The sequence below is a fragment of the Pholcus phalangioides genome, unplaced genomic scaffold, assembly GCF_987345545.1.
Source record: "Pholcus phalangioides strain wild (caught in Gottingen) unplaced genomic scaffold, Ppha-v1.0 ptg000036l_1, whole genome shotgun sequence".
In the NCBI taxonomy this organism is placed as follows: domain Eukaryota; kingdom Metazoa; phylum Arthropoda; class Arachnida; order Araneae; family Pholcidae; genus Pholcus; species Pholcus phalangioides.
In genome coordinates, this window is record NW_028301623.1 from 227,841 (window position 1) to 244,686 (window position 16,846).

The 16,846-nt window shown below is 39.5% G+C and overlaps 1 protein-coding gene across 1 annotated transcript in view; it reads left to right on the forward strand.

The window, feature by feature from the left end:
• The window catches only part of LOC149065952 (neuronal acetylcholine receptor subunit alpha-10-like), a 114,061-nt gene that overhangs the window by 59,719 nt on the left and 37,496 nt on the right, over positions 1-16,846 (forward strand). The window contains exons 5-7 of the mRNA XM_089253294.1: positions 4,632-4,741; positions 4,851-5,034; positions 7,484-7,838. Of these exons, the coding sequence (XP_089109420.1) occupies positions 4,632-4,741; positions 4,851-5,034; positions 7,484-7,838 (649 nt within the window). The remainder of the gene's footprint in view (positions 1-4,631; positions 4,742-4,850; positions 5,035-7,483; positions 7,839-16,846) is intronic.

Genomic DNA, 16,846 nt, shown 5'->3' on the forward strand with positions numbered 1-16,846 from the left:
CCGGCCAGCCGAAGGATCCAGTGTGTCCATAGGTCGGTGTGCTGTTGTCGCCATTCAAAAGGAAGAGGTCTTTGGACATAAGGAAGTCTAGGATGTCTTCACCTCTTTCATTATTATCGGAATAACCCCATAGAGAGTTGTGTCCATTCCAGTCTACGGCAATAATGATCCCGTGCCTTCCATTCTTTACCACGATCTCCTCAATCTCCTGGATGGCTTCTTTTATGTCCTTGTATGGAGAGGAATATGAGCTAGCCACGATCAGCTCCCTTCCGTCCACGTGCAGTTGCACCGCCACCGAGTTATTCATAACCGATAGCACAGCTCCATGAAGTGCTCTGTTGCGGATCAGGATCGCAGCCTTCCCATTATTTGATGTCCAGCGTGACCAAGTCAAGGGGAGACCCTTGAGTTCCGGACCTTGCGCTGTGGACCAGACCCAGGGCTCTTGGGCCAGTACTATGTCCACGTTCATTTCGTTGGCAGTTTTTTCTAATTGGTAAGTAGCCGCTTTAGAGTGATCTAAGTTAATCTGAAGTAATCTAATTCCCTGCTCTTTACTCAGTAAATTATTATTGGCCATTACAAAATCTATTTCATGATATTTCGTCTACCCTTGATAAGAAGAAAACTGGTGCACATACGATCATTGGCACGGTGATAGACATCGAGATTTGTGCCATGTGCTAGGTTTTGGAAACAGCACTCCACACATCGGTCCTTTCCTTCTCTCCTGAAATCGGGGATCGACGGGAAGTTATATTGATAGAGTTGAGCACCGAATTGGAAACGATCAGCTTCTTGGCAAGATCTGCCATTATCATAATTTGCCTGCCGTCTATAGTTTTTGCCACTACTATAGCTATTTCCATTAAGATGCTTCATATTTCCCGTGCGTCGCTGACGATCTGAGTCAAAGTGATGTCGCCATCTACCACAATCTTGCTGCTTCATAAATAAGCCGCCGGTGCTACCGGATTTGTGATTTGTCAATAGAAATGTTGGGTGAAGCGGGTTGGCTGACATAAATTTCGAGCATCGGGATCTTTTTATCTTTCGCAATCGTTGAGGCCTCGGAGAGTCAATGAGCTTTTGGTGCGAGTTTCCCCTCGACTCACACGTATCATTCGAAGGTGACCAAGTGTCAAGGACTATGTATCTCGAGATAGTGTTTTCGTTAGGTATCTCTTCGATACCCTTCAGCGGTTCAGGATTAGCTTGCCACTGGCGTTCTTCCAAAGGCGTTCTCCACTGCACTTTTTTAGTATTTCGGGGGCAGCTCTTATATGTTGAATTTGCACTTGGCTCACCGTTGTTGTCCCTTCCAATGTCCTGAAGATGAACCGGCCATTCAGAATTACATTGCCGTGGAATTTTATTTCCACTTTTCTGGGCTCTAATCTGCTGTTGTGTTATCTGGGGTGGCCACGAGTCCAAGGTACGTACCTCTAGCTCCTCCTCTTTGGTAGATCTTTCATACCAGTCCGATATGGGTGTACGATACTGTACTGTGCTTCGATACTTCTGTTACATGGTCGAACTTACCATATGGACTATTCAAGAGCTGATCACTATGTTGGTCTTTGGTAGAGTTCGTGTTGCTCTTCCTTGTGCAGGTGTCAATTATTAGAAAGGATGGGCCTGGAGATGCGAGCTTCTTTTGGCGTTGCTGATCTGGCTGGGTTTCCTCATTCAGCTCCTCCTCAAATTTCCCTCCAGTTTCTGGAAGCTGTAAAGACACCTTTGCTCCCATCAGGACAACCGGATTTATCTTTTCTGAGAACCTTAGCTTTTTTCGTGCAATTTTCCTGATATCCTTACATTTTGGACTGTTGTCTTCACTTATGAGTGGCAAACGCAAGTCCAGTTCTCCCATCGCGCAGGCGCGCTCTTTTCCCTGTTACGCTTGTGGCGACAGCGTCATCTAGTAACGGACGCTGTCGTCACAAGTGACAGGCCGGTTTTGCTCGTTCATTCACTCACGTTGAGCTGATGGCGGCGAATTGTTGTCGCTGAATTTTCTGGACACGCAATGGGACCCCGAGTTAAACGGTGGAAAATAATTGAAGACTTTTACTAATTTTAAAGTTATCCCTATTATTGATTATTAATCTTGAGTAGTTCTGAAATATTATTTTCACTAATAATGAAAAAGTTTACGATGAATTACTGATTAAATTAATTAATTCTGCGATTAATGTCAGCCTCGAATCAGTTGAAATGATTCTTCAATTATTTGTTTCGGTAACTACGAAAAATTATTTCCCTTCTCAATATACCTTGAAATAATTTTTTTCAAAATAATTATGCAATCATTCCTTTATTGATTTCTAAATAATTTATATCGGGAATTACGTAATTAATTCTCTCATTGATTTATAAGTTTTTGTTTCACTAATCCTAAAATTGTTTGTTTACAAAATTCTTGAATTATTTCTTTGAGTTTCATCAATATTCTTGAATTATTTCTTCCATTAATTCTGAGTTTTCCTCAATTTGGTCCCGAATTATTATTTCTTTCATTTATTCTAGAGTTAATCTTTCAATGTTTTCAACCATTTTTGGAAAATGATCGGCGGGCTACCAACAAAAAGCTCCGAGGGCAAAATGGGGCCCGCCGGCCATGCGTTGAAGGCTCCTGGTTTGAAAAAGGGCTCTGCGCTGATATGTTTATGTCGAGATTTTGTTTGCAGCGCCATCTTTGGATAAAATGTTTTACTATTTTTTTTAAAATTTGATTAATAAAAATTCTACGTCATGGCTCATCCTCATCATATAAAATAAAATGCCCTCATTTATAGTATTGAGAAAGAAAAATTACTATATTCCAATTAGCTGCAAGGGCCAAAAGTTAATTTTTGAATTTGTGTAAGTCATTATTTTTTAAGTTATTATTATAATAATTGTAGTTTCATTTTTTTTGTGTAATTGTTCTTTATTTCTATATAAGTTTAAGCAAGATGTCTGAAAGTCATATTTTGTTTGAATTTTCTGTAATGTCCGCTGTCACTAGTTATTTGTGCATACCAAAATGGATTTTATGATGAATTCAGGGAATGAGTCTGAGGTCAGTATATCTCAGTCAGAAGAGATGATAGTTCTGATTTATTTAGTGAAATGACATTTATTCAGTGTAGTGAATCAGAAGATGATGAGATATGATCTCAGTAAGCACGTGGGTAGAAAAGAAAAAACAGTGTGCTCCTCGTTTCAGTGTAATGTGGGACTTCGCGCTGTGCCACGTTTTGAAATTTTTCACATGCAGCGTGATATCTGTTAGAACGTATGCTAAAAACATTTTCAAGGTATTTTTGATAATATATATTTTTTTGTAAAGTAAGCAATAGTCCACAATGAATTCTTTCGATGTGTTAGTAAGGTCGTAAAGCTGTTTTCCAAAACTTCTTACACGTATTTTCAATAATTCTTTCTATGCAGATATCTATCTTAAATGTCTCAAAAGCAATAGATTGGATAAATATAGTATCAGACTATTTTTTTAATTTAAAAACTAGGCGCATCGCAAGAAAAACTGGAGATCTGTGAATAAGATATTGAATGTACGACCACCAGTAGGTGAAGCAAAAACTGCTTGCTGACAAAAATATTTTAAATTTTCGAATTCAGGATAGAACATATATTAATTTTCAGCAATAGAAAAATGTTTTTTTGTGATCGGAAATTCGAGAAAAAAAATCCGACCAAGAAGGGGGTTAACAGTGCTGTCGGAGACATTTAGGAGAACAGTTGATTAGTTAAGATAAAGTTTTTAAATCTCTCCATGGTGAGCGCGAGACGTCCAACCATGGGAAAGGTGCCATTAAAGAGCCCAAAAAAAGAGTTTCCTCATGTATGCCCACAAGCTATCCACATTTATTCCCGGATGACGAGTTTTATCAGAATTAAAATTTTGAATATGAATAAAAAGTGCATTAGGAAAGAGATGATAAAAAAACTGAGATATGATTTAAATCCAAGAAATAGTTGGTAAGTATCAATGTCTTTGATGTTAGCATTCGAAACAATAATAACCAAACATTTTATATATTAGTTGTTTTTCTAAATATTTGCTTCCCATGTTTTTATGTGACAGTTGTATTGGTAATAACGAAGAGTTAACACTTCTAAAAACTACAGCTAATTCAAATGACAATAAGGAGATAATAAAAATAATAGAAAGTTCGAAATATAATTGAAATTATCTATCTGTTCAAGTTGGCTTTCAATCAATCCAATAAAAATTAACTAACGTACATCATTCAATTGAAATTAATCCGAGAAAAATATTATCAGTGGAAGTTCCTTCATAACCAAATGCAAAATTTCTTATTCTAAATGTTTAAATGGTTGAACGAAGCAAGTCAATAAATACGAAAATACTAATAGCAATAATCGAAAAGATAATTTTGGAAAGAATGCAGTAAAATATCGGCGGTGTACCGCAAACTATCATAATTAACAGGATGGAAAAGCGGGCGCACACTCTCAGTTCAGCTTGGGCAATAACGTCATCTGGTACCGACGCCAGCGCCTCATGAGACGGCCCTTATTACATACATTCCTGGGTGTCACACACACAATTTACAGATGCTTATTGATATATCACTTGTTGATTGATTTCTTTCGGATAGAATTGGATCGATTACAAACTTCGATGGAATGCGTCAGATTTCGGAGGAATCGAAAATATACGGCTTCAGGCAGACACAGTATGGAAACCCGACATAGTGCTTTACAATAAGTATGACGGATGGTTTCTGTAATTTTCTATTTTATTTTCGTTAATGCGTGGATTGCGATGTCTCGAAGTAAATGAAATTTTTCACGTGCATGGCTGTTTTATATTGCAGTGCCGATTCCCAATACCACAACGGTATCCTCAGCACTAACGTGATCATTGGAAGGGACGGGAATGTCACGTGGTTGTCCAGCATCATCTTCAAGAGCTCCTGCAAAATCGACGTGTCGTGGTTCCCTTTCGACCAGCAAATCTGCAGGATGAAGTTTGCTTCTTGGACGTATGACGGATACCAAGTAAGGGAACGTGATATACAGGGTGTCCCGTAAGTGCTAATGCCTCCTTTATGCTGTCATTTCCCAGCTTTTCTCCGATTTTTGAATTCGAATATCTTGTGGATATTCAACTTAGGAATTTGGAGTTTTTTTTTTCTGTTGGACTCAGAAAAAAGACAGGGCAACAAATTTCTAATTGAAAGTCAGAAGACAAGGGTAGCGTATAAAAAATTTAGATTTTTTTTTTAAATTTTGTGACACACACTGTATTTTTACTCTCAAAACTGGTACAGGGTAATTTTCGAACAGCTTTTGAGCATTTTTTAAATTGGAATCATACCTCTACGACGTGACGGTTGATGAGATAAAGGCCACATTAGCACTTACAGGACACCCTGTATATGTGACGGTAAACTTTATAAATTGCTTGTTATGCAGAGTAATCGGTTATTATGCATAGCAATGAGTTATTGTGCAAAATCACCAATAGTCTAGGTAAGTTTGATAAATTTACCGCTATCGATTATGCATAATACAAGGTGTCGTTGGAAAATTTGATGAATGCTAAAAAAAGATTCTACGTAATTATAATCTCATAATAATTTTATTACATGTAAATGCATGCGTGCATATGCATTTGAATTTTTCGGCTTTTTCTATTAGTCATGCATAAGGGGCCGTTCAAGTATTGCGTAAGCAACTTTTCAGTCATTTTTGACCACCCCGCCCCCCTTGTCAGCAAAACGCTGACCCCCCTCTCCTCCCTTGTCAGCAAAATTTCGTCATCAGCTCTTCCCCTCTGAATCCTAACTCATACTTTCATAAAGGGTAGTTGATGACGTAAGCATTATTCAAACCCCCCCCCCTCCCCCCTTGTCATCAAAAGTCAGCAAATTGGAAACCCCCCCCCCCATCGATGATGACGTAATACTTGAACGGCCCCCTAAACAGGCGTAAAATTGAATAATTTTTAAAATGAATGCATATTTTTAAAGCTCAATCACATTTTCATAATTTTTTTAAAGGACCTGTCGCTCACATTACATTAAAATCCCCTGTTAACGCGCATTCCTTTCTTACAGACAATTAATAATTTCCATTCGTATAATAAAAGTTTGCATTTCAAACCCCTGATTTACGGTCACCCCTCTTTTACAGACACATTTTTTTTTATTTTACCAGTGACCACAAAACAGAGAGGTTTTTCTGTGTAACTGTGTTACGGTGAATTTGATAAATCGGTTATTATGCATAGTAATCAGTTATTACGCCAAATCCTTAATCGTCTTCAAGTTTGATAAATTTGTCACTCTTACAGGCGAATTTGTATAATACCCAAACGTCGTTGGTAAATTTGATAAATGAACGGTTCGGACGAAAAGACACGCGATTAAAGTTGTCATTGAAAAAAGGGAACTTTTTTTCTCTCCTGAAAGTAACATAGACCGTTTTTCCGTCTGTGAAGGCGACTGAAACGCACTGGGAACTTTGACCGTTGTTCCAATTATAAAACCACGATTGCTTCTGCATAATGCCATAACAACGAAATGTGTGAGTTTCTGCAGGAACTAATTTGAGGAAACGCCAAACCGGAAGCTATGTGGAACATTATTCAGTCGAAAACCCGATTTCACAAAAATGCAACATAGACCGTTATTTGTCCGAACCCTGAATTAAATTTTTTTTAAAATCATCACTTTTACCGGTTATTATGCATAATACCAAATTGTCGTCGGTAAATTTGGTTAATGCTAAAAAAATTACGCATAATGATAATTTAATAAAATGATATGTAATGTCCGGGTACGACAGTGAAATTTGTTAAATGAGAGTTCATTATATCTGGGTGCGATCGTAACATTTGTTAGGAAGGAGTTCGTTATATCGAGGTGAAGAATTCGGGGTTAATTATATTGTGGTCCAATTGTAAAACACGTTGAATAAGACGTTATCGTTATACTTTGGGTCTGATTACGCAGAAAACTCAAAAAAATTGTTAAATTGAGAGCTCGTTATATCGTGGTACAATCGTGAAATTTGTTAGATATTTGTTCATTATATCGAGGTACAATTTCAGAATCAACAATTTCGTAACCATTACACTTCACTCTGGATTCAATTCAGTTTCATATCATTACACTTCACTCATAGTTATAAAAACTGACGGCAGGTGGCAGCACCACAAGCATCACACAGAAACAAACTTCACGTTAGGTTCACTACACACATTCCACAGAGGAATGTGTACGAGGTGCGGTTAAGTAGTAGTATGACGTAATCAACCGCACATTTTTATTATGCATAATCGCCAGCGAGAGGGATGAATTAAAGAAATCTGGCCAAAAACCTATGCATAATATCCGGATTTATCTCATTTACCGCAGCATATTATACTCTTGAATGTACCAACGCAATTCAGATAATTATTGCGATACATGCAATTCACGTGAATTCTCGCGTTTACTTTCAGCTCAACCTCGTCATCCAGACCGAAGAAGGTGACTTGTCGAATTTCGTCGAGAGCGGGGAATGGGACCTCGTCAAGATGGTAGTGACACGGAACGAGGTCTTCTACAGCTGCTGCAAGGAACCTTACCCGGACATAACGTATTCCATAGTCATAAGGAGGAGGCCCCTGTTCTACGTCTTCACCCTGGTACTGCCCTGTGTGCTCATCACGGGAATCGCACCCCTGAGCTTCTACATGCCATCCGATTCTGGAGAGAAAGTCACTCTCGGCATTACCACGCTTCTCTCAATAACTGTCTTCCTAATGGTCATTGGAGAAAGCATGCCGCCGACTTCAGACACGGTACCCCTCATTGGTAACCACCAGCATTTCATGTCGAATCAAACATGCATTTGAATTTCATGATAATGGTGATTTTTTTCCTTCAACAGTTAACATAGGCCAGGGGTTCTTGACCCATGAGGTGCGACCCAAACATGGGTAACCGCGACTTCAAGATGGGTCGTTCAAACTCACTAACCACCAGGGATTCTCGAACTATGGATCACGATCGAAACTTAATTTGAGGTGACTTACGAGATGGGCCATACAAATCCACATACAGTCAGGGACTCTTGAACTATGGGTAACGACCCAAACTTGATTCGCAGGGGCTTCCGAGTTGGGTCATAAAAATCCACTTACAGCCAGAGGTTCTTGAGTTTAGGTCACGACCCAAACTTAATTCGCAGGGACTTCGCGGATGAGTAGTAAACATTCACTTACAGCCAAGGGTTCTTGAGATATGGTCACAAACCATTGATTACGGTCGTGACCGTAGCCCAAGAACCCCAAGCTGTAAGTGAATTTTTACCCAACTCGAAAAAGCCCTTGAAAACTTGATTCGCTTCCGAGATGGGTCATAAAAATCCACTGACATCAAGGGATTCTCGAGCTATGGGTCACGACCTAAACTTGATTTACAGGGGCTTCCTGGAGGAATAGTAAATATCCACTCAAAGCCAGGGCCAAACGTGATTCGCACGGGCTTCCGAGATGGATCATTGGATCATAAAAATTCACTTACAGCGAGAAATTCTTGAGCTATGGGTCGCAACTCAAACTTGATTCGCAAAGGCTTCCCTGAAGAGTAGTAAACATTCACTTAAAGCCAGGGGTTCTTGAGCTACAGTCACTCCCCAAATTTGATTCGCAGAGGCTGCCGAGATGGATCATAAAAATCCAGAAACATCGAGGCAGGGCCGATTCATAAGTGCATTATGGACCTCCGGGCCAAGTGATTTTCCTGAGGTTCTACCTGGAAAATTCTCAAAAAATTCAACTACTTCTCTTTTTTCTGAGGCCCCTGTTGTCTTGCGGCCCCCGGGCCGTGCTCGGATTTGCCCATGCGTTAAGACGGCATTACATGGAGGGAGGGATTCTTGAGGTATGGGACATAACCCAAACTTGATTCGCATGGACTTCCTGGAGGAGTAGTAAACATCAACTTACAGCCAAGGATTCTTGAGCTATGGTCCCAAACCCTTGATTACGGTCGTGACCGTAGCTCAAGAAACCTTGATTGTAAGTAGATGCTTACTGCTCATCCGGAAAGCCCCTGCGAATCACGTTTGGGTCGTGACCGTAGCTCAAGAACCCCGTAGCTGCAAATGGATTTTTATGACCAAATTTGGAAGCCCCTGCAAACTTGAGCCCGACACAAACTTGATTCGCTGGGGCTTCTCGGAGGAGTAGTAAACATCCACTTAAAGCCGGAGTTTTTGAGCTATGGTCACGACCCAAATTTGATTCGTTAGGGCTTCTTAAATGGGTAAAAAAAATCCACTTACACATCCAGGGATTCTTGAGCTATGGGTCACGACCCGAATTTGAGTCGCAGGGGCTTGCTTCCGAGATGGGCCGTAAAAATCCACGTACATCCAAGGATTCTTGAGCCAAATTGAAACTTCCCGAGATGCCCGCGGGCCACCAACAACTCATGTAATTCAGTGACACCTTAATTGAAGCCGATGGGGCCCCCGGAGTTAAACAGGGACAAAAACAATGGAAGACTTTTATTCATTCTGAAATTATTTCTCTTTTAATAATTATAAATTTTGAAATAATTTTTTTCACTAATTCTGAAAAGTTCTGTTTTATTAATTTTGAGACTGATTTTAATCTGAAATCACTTTAAACGCTTCTGTAATTATAATACTTCGGCAATTCTGAAATAATTTACTTCTCAATGTATCCGTACCTCAGAACCCTACTGTCGTATACGAAGTACAGACGACTGGATGCCAAGCGAAGATTATTTGGAAAGAAAAGTCACATTCCTCTATGGGGAATGGAACCACCAACCTCACACTTTCCGGACGCGTGTTCTACCATTAAACGGCAGAGGACACACATTTCCTTCCCTAAGAACACTGTGTTCCTTTCGGCTGAACGGGGACTGCGCAATAGTGTGCTAAGTAGCAGCTCGTAATCGAAATTAGCCTCCAATTATCTTCGCTTGGTATCCAGTCGTCTGTACTACGTATAATTAGCGCAGAGGTTCGTCGTTTCGTTCTATGTTGCCATCTAGAGGCTAATTTCGTTACGAGCTGCTGCTGTCGAGTTAGGAGGCTGTCTATTGTGCAGTCCCGTTCAGCCCACCCAAAAGAATAGTGTTCTTAGGAAAGGCACGAGAATGTAAAGCTTATATAATTACAATTTGATTGGTCCTTCTCAAGGGTGCACAACGTTTTGAATCCGCGTTCCAGATATGTTGTACTTCTGCCACTTAAGGAGGGGGGGGCCGGCAGAAACTGAAATATATGAGGTGACTATTCAACAAGCATGGGACATTTCCGTCCCGATTTTCAACAGAATTTAGTTGATTTTCTTGAGGTGATAATTATCACAATTAACTATAGTCCGATAAACATACTCATTTCATATATTTGTCAAACACATTTTTTTGGTGGATTTCATTTTAATCAATGCAGTAGATATATATTTTTCCCGCCATTGGTGATTTTTCCACAATTTTAACAATATTTGGCAACTTTCATCTTTAACAACTGGTTACCTTTGACAATTTTTTGGCTATAATTAGCTACTTTACTTGCCCTTTGCAATTTTTTATCTATAACTAGCAATTTTTCTTCTTTTGATAATTTATTGGGCTTATATATAATTAGCAATTTTCCTTCTTTTAACAATTTCTTTGGCTGCATAATTAGCAACTTCACTTACATCGACAATTTTTTTGGATGAATAATTATCAACTTTACTTACTTTTTGACAATTTATTTATCCATAATTATGAAATAGACATACCCTTGGCAATTTTTTCGGCGATGACCAGTATTATTCCTCATATTTTCATGAAGGATATATACTGTATGTATGGGCAAACTTTGATTACTGAATTTTTTTACCGGAACACCTTCGCGCGCGGGCCAGATGAAACCCCTCGGCAGACCGCATTTAGCCCACTGACCGGTGGTTGTGTGTGAACCCTTATCTAAAGTATCCCTACACTTGCAGAGTATCTGGAAGTTTCATTCTCCTATTTTACGCAGTTTTGAACGTAAATAGGTTAACTAATAATCGGGCTAGTCCGATCATATTCCGTACTGCTAATTTAGTTTGAGTCAGTAGGAATGGTTTTTCTAGACTGTAATCTTTTTTTCAGGCTCTTAACAAGACTATTCAACATAGATAGTGAATAGCAAACAAAAAAAAAAAAAATTGCCGGGGCCCTGCTAGTCTCACCCTTATACGAACCGTACGAGGTATCTGGTTCTGATCAATAGTATATGATGAAAGAACAACGCTACCATAAATACAATGCTACTCAAAACAATAAATTTTAGAAACTGTACTTCGTCCACAAGAAGATGCAATATCCCACCAAGTCCTACTTTCGGCTAAAATACAAATACAACCTACTACAACGGCACTGCTCACCTCACAAAAATAAGAACCAGTTAAAATTTTCGAGAACTCGCCAGGTAGGGTCCATGACGTTCTTAAGACGACCCTGCGGTTTAAACAAAATGAGTGTAGATCAAGTCGAGACTTCGAATGATCGAGTCAAGAACCATATTTTACACTTGAATCAGCATTGATCAGTCACCGAAGACCGTAATTGGTGGAACGGGTTCCAATGGATAGTTATAATCCATCAAACCCCCTTCATCATGACTCTGCCAATTCCTGTGCAGTAGTGCGCTTTGCAATGATAGTTAGATTCTAATAAGATGTGTGAAGACGTAGGTTCACCTGAGACCCAAGGGGTTTTTTTTTTCTTTCAAGCTCGGCTTTCAAGAGCCGAGATATAATTTCGTAGTTTTCAAATGTTCATAGACCTGGCAACACAGGTCGAGGCATGTGTAGAAAGTTTTTTGGTCTTTTTAATCGTGCTTTGTGTCTACTGTCGTATGATGAAATCTCCGCAAGGTGTGGAAATTCAGAATCGTTCAATTTATCAAATACGTTCTTTGCCAGATTCTTTGCATGTGACGTTACATCATCTACTCCGGAATCACGTCTGATATTAACGTTTCTAACGTACCAAGGTAGTCCGGTGTATCTCCTCAGAGTCTTGTTCTGAAATCTCTCCAGAGCGATGATATTCATTTTCTTCGAGAACAACCAGACAGGCGCAGCATACAGAAGAATCGGTCTAATTGCCATCTTATACAGAATAATTTTATTTCGAATTGAAAGACTTGAGTGCCTGTGGCTTAGTCTGTTGAGCATGACCGAGGCCACGGTCGCCCTACGGATGGCATCAACACACTTCCGGGAGAAACTGAATCTCTTGTCCATTATCACCCCCAAATATTTATTGTGAATGACTGGGTTGATTATAGCTCCTTGTACCTCTATGTGTGCTTGTTGTGGTAATGAGGACTTGTTAGTGAACCACATGAATTAGGCTTTATCTGCATTCAGTTCAACACGGGTTCGCACACACCAGCGTTTGACCAATCTTACCATTTCTTGCAAGTTTGAAAGGGCCTTGCCAGGGTCCTTATCTGTGCAACAAAGGGCACTATCGTCGGCATAAAAAGCGGTGAAACCCTTAGCGGTGGGACCTAACACACTTCCCTGAGCAATTGATGAACGAATCTGTCTAGAATTAGATATTGAGTCATTTATCTGTACTCGGAAGGAGCGCGAGTCGAGATAATTGCTCACAAATTTGATGATGTTGTACGGCATTCCCATGCGAATCATCTTAAACAGCAGCCCATTGTGCCAAACTTTATCAAAAAGATTTCTTCAAATCGAAAAAAGCTACTGCTGCAGTGTCTTTATAAATTTTGGCTTCTTGAATTCGTTCTACGAACCGCAATAATTGAGTGCTGCTCTGGACCGATAATGTTATTGTCCTCTACAAATTTGTGTAGTCTGATGGCTACCACTCTCTCAAAAAGTTTCCCTAATGAACTGTATTGATTAGTCGCACATCTGTTTAGCCAATGTCAATCAGAATTACCTTTTCAACTTATGAATTGATATATTTTTGATGTGTATATACAGCCAGATAGACCCCAGAGAATAATAATTATTCTTAATTCTGAAAGATAATACAGTATTATGATGATGTATTGCCAGTCGCAATTGAGAATTTTATGTAAGAAAATAAAGTTTAAAATTTGTTCATAGATGACGCTGCGCCGTTTGATTTGAGATCAACTCACATTGGACCTAAAAAGGCCTTGAGAGTGAGGAATTAAAAGTACCGTTTTTTTCCTAGATTTAACCCAAACTATTGAGAGTTCACACATTAGAATGTGGTGGTGGATGAAGAAAACGGTCAACTATATATATAGGGGGTTCTCAGGCTGTGCGCCGTGGCACCCTGGTTCACCGACAAGCTTTGTCTGGGTACCGCGGGGGGAGTTTGAGAACCCCTACATATACAGAGGTGCATAGGTAACAGGCTGTATGACATTTTGTCGGTGAACCGTTGATCCTAGAGGTAAACTTCCAATTAGGAAAAATATCAAGAGGTTGTATAGTTATTCAAAAGCAAAGAAAAATAAGCTTTGTATTGTGTCCAAGAACCAAATTAAAAGTTGTTTTGCTCTGTATCTCCTGGAGCCAACTGAAAATATTTCGCGTTTCTAAGTGCAATAGTCACTGAGATATCCGAATTTTAAAAATGGAGGAAAGTTAGGAATAAGAGCATTAAAATTTGAGTTGAACCAATATCCCCTAATGAAAATTGGGGGGGGGGTATCTTTAGGGCAGAGGTCTTCGACCGTTTTCTAGTCGCGAGCACTGCCTGTACCCATCATCAAACGAAGAGCACTCTTACGTCATGTTTGACATAACGAATGCATGAAATTCGAATGATTTTAATAATTAAATGCAATTTGTACAAGGCGGTTTATATACGAAACGTTGATCAAGTGCTCGCGAACACAAAATCGGACACGAGCATCATCGAGCACTCAGGGTGCTCGCGAGCAACGGGTTGACGATGCCTGCTTTAGGGGGGTGTTGTTTAAACCCGCATTTAATGCTCCCTACTATATACGGACACTACTCCGACCAACGTACTCCCGTTGTGGTGGACGTATTTCATTGAAACTTTGCATGCTAAGCGTTATTTGGACCATGGGGGAAAAATAACTGTAATAAAAAAGCACCACTTTTCCATCTGGTGGTAAAAATTTAACTCTTTTTTTTAATATTGAACCTTTCTTCCCCCCCCCCCCATGGTACATGTACCTTCATCAGAAGGGGCGCTACAAATGTCTGAGTAGTGTGAGTTTATTTGTAACCACTCTATATTCCCGCATTTATGGAAATTAATATTCGCAACTGTTTCTTGTTTTTTGCGAAACACCTCATGAGAAAATTGTAGAAATATTTTCTGTTACAGTTATTGTAAAAATGCGCTTTATTTGAATAATTTGCTTTTTTAAAGGTATTTCCAGGGTTTCTTTTACATGCACATTAAAATATGTATGAGTAAGATAATAAATATTCAAGGTATGACTTATTCAGGGGATGTCCTGTAAGTGTTTATGCTGTCTTTATCTCATCAACCGTCCGTCGTAGAGGGGTAGAGTTTCAGTTTAAAAAATGCTAAAAATTCGTTCAAAAATTACCCTGTACCAGTTTTGACAGCGAAACTGGTGTTTCAGAAAATTAAAAAAAATCTAAATTTTTAAACGGTCCTCTTGACCACTAACTTCCAATTGGAAAGTGGTTGTCCTGTATCTCTGAGGCCGGCAGAAAAAAATTCCATGTTTGCAAGTACAATATTCGCTAAGATATTTGAGTTCAAAAATCTGAGAAAAGTTATGAAAGAACAGCAAAAACCAACGAAAAAACGCCCCTTTCCCCTTATTTTTATGCTGTCTTTTCCCAACTTTTCTCCAAATTCGAATATCTCAGCGAATATTGCACTTAGAAACTTGAAAATTAGAACAACTTTCCAATTGGAAGTTAGAGCACATGGGGACGCTATAAAAATTTAGATTTTTCTGTTTCGTGCATTTTCGCTCTCAAAACTACTGAAAATTTAGATTTTTCTGTTTCGTTACACACTGCATTTTCAGTCTCAAAACTGCTTTACCAAGCACCAACTCTAGCCATATCGCTATATTGCAATTTACTGCCATTAGGGAGTTCCAGACTCCGTCACGAAGCTGGGATGGAAGAGGGTCTCGGCAACGGGATAAGTCCAGGGACAAAGTTCTGGCGTTCATTCATGCATGCCAATAGATAGATGGGTTGGAAATGAATTCGCTGTCCATCGGTGGTCACCTCAAGCCGCTCTCAAAACTGGCACAGGGTAATTTTTGAACACGTTTCCAGCATTTTTTAAACGGAGACTACCTCATCGACGGACGATTGATGATATAAAGGCCGAATTAGCGCTTACAGGACACCCTGTACGCAATGTTTCATCGAAAATTGTGACATTACATAAGATGAAAAGAATCGGACGGATCATTTTATTTTGCGGCGGTTACGGAGATACATTAACCGCGCTTAGCGATCCACTTAAATATCTGCCAAAGATTCTTGCCACGGAGAAAGTTATCTTTGGGATAAAATATAAGAAAGTAAAAAAGTGTAAGAGAGAGGAAAATGTTCGAGTGATGAATGGACGAGAGGGGCCACAACCGAGATTTTCCTGTTACATTATATTACACGTCATGCTCCTCAAAGTTTATTGCTTCCCAGTGAATCGCTTGGGGATTAAGGCTTATATCCTTCTTCGGCGACCTCAGGTTTTGGTATGACAAGAACTGATTGCAACGACACATACACAAGGTTTCGACTTGTATTCTATGGAGCTACAACATCCTCTTTTCGGAAGCCATTTTTCTCTGTTGTTTTTTTTTTCCCCCCGAAAGAAAGATGTGCAATGATCTCCATCTTTTTGTAAGATAATATTCAGACGTTTCATTTTCCGTGAGTCTGCGGTGTGCTGATAAGAGGGGGGGTCTATCCCCAGATAGGGTCCAATTCGTTTATCATGGTGATGCTTATATTCTTGGAAATTTATTATCTTTTTTTTTCTTAGAATTATTAAGCGGTCCCTTAAGTTTTTTTGCGTGTGTGTCTTCATGATCATAGTAACATGTTATGGCAACATTAAAATCCACAGAAATGTCTAGTTTAGTGTTTTCATCGAATAATCGGCGCTTTTTTATTTAATATAGGAGTTTATCCTATATTAAATTCATAAAAACTCATCCAAATTCTAATTTATTGGCATTTAATTTTTTTTATTACTGCATAGACATGGCAATGATGCAGTTTGACGGTTCCTTGAAGTTTTAAATCTGGGAATTTCAGTGTACATCAGTGATTTACGTCCTCTGGCGCATGTGTAAGGGTGGATCAAATGAAAATGGAACAGGGTTAAAACTTTGTCTATTTTTGTATGAGTGTGGTGGAGTTTTTGTGTAGAGGTAGAGTGAAGGTAAGGTAGGCAACCCCCTACTGGTGAATACATTTGCCCTAAGAAGTCGCTCGGAATTACGTGATATGTTCTGGTGGTCGGCCAACAGTCGGCAGAACAATCGGTTGCTTTTTCACGCGCGTCTGTGAAATGTTTGCGAGTAAAGAAGAGCAACGTGATGTTGTTCATTTTTTTAGCGACAGAAGGAGTTGGGGTTCGCGAGGTGCATCGGCGAACGAAGGCAGTGTGCGGAGAACATGCACTATCATTGACTCGTATGCATGACTGTCACAATTGTTTCCAGAGCCCCAACAAGCAACTATAATCTATAGCGATAGCCCTTCAAGTATGCACACAATACAAAACCCGATGGCCATCCATGGCTAGGGATATTCCGCAGGTCCTCCACAAGAGCCCATGGATTCGCATACCTTGGATCAAAGCGCATGAGGGTG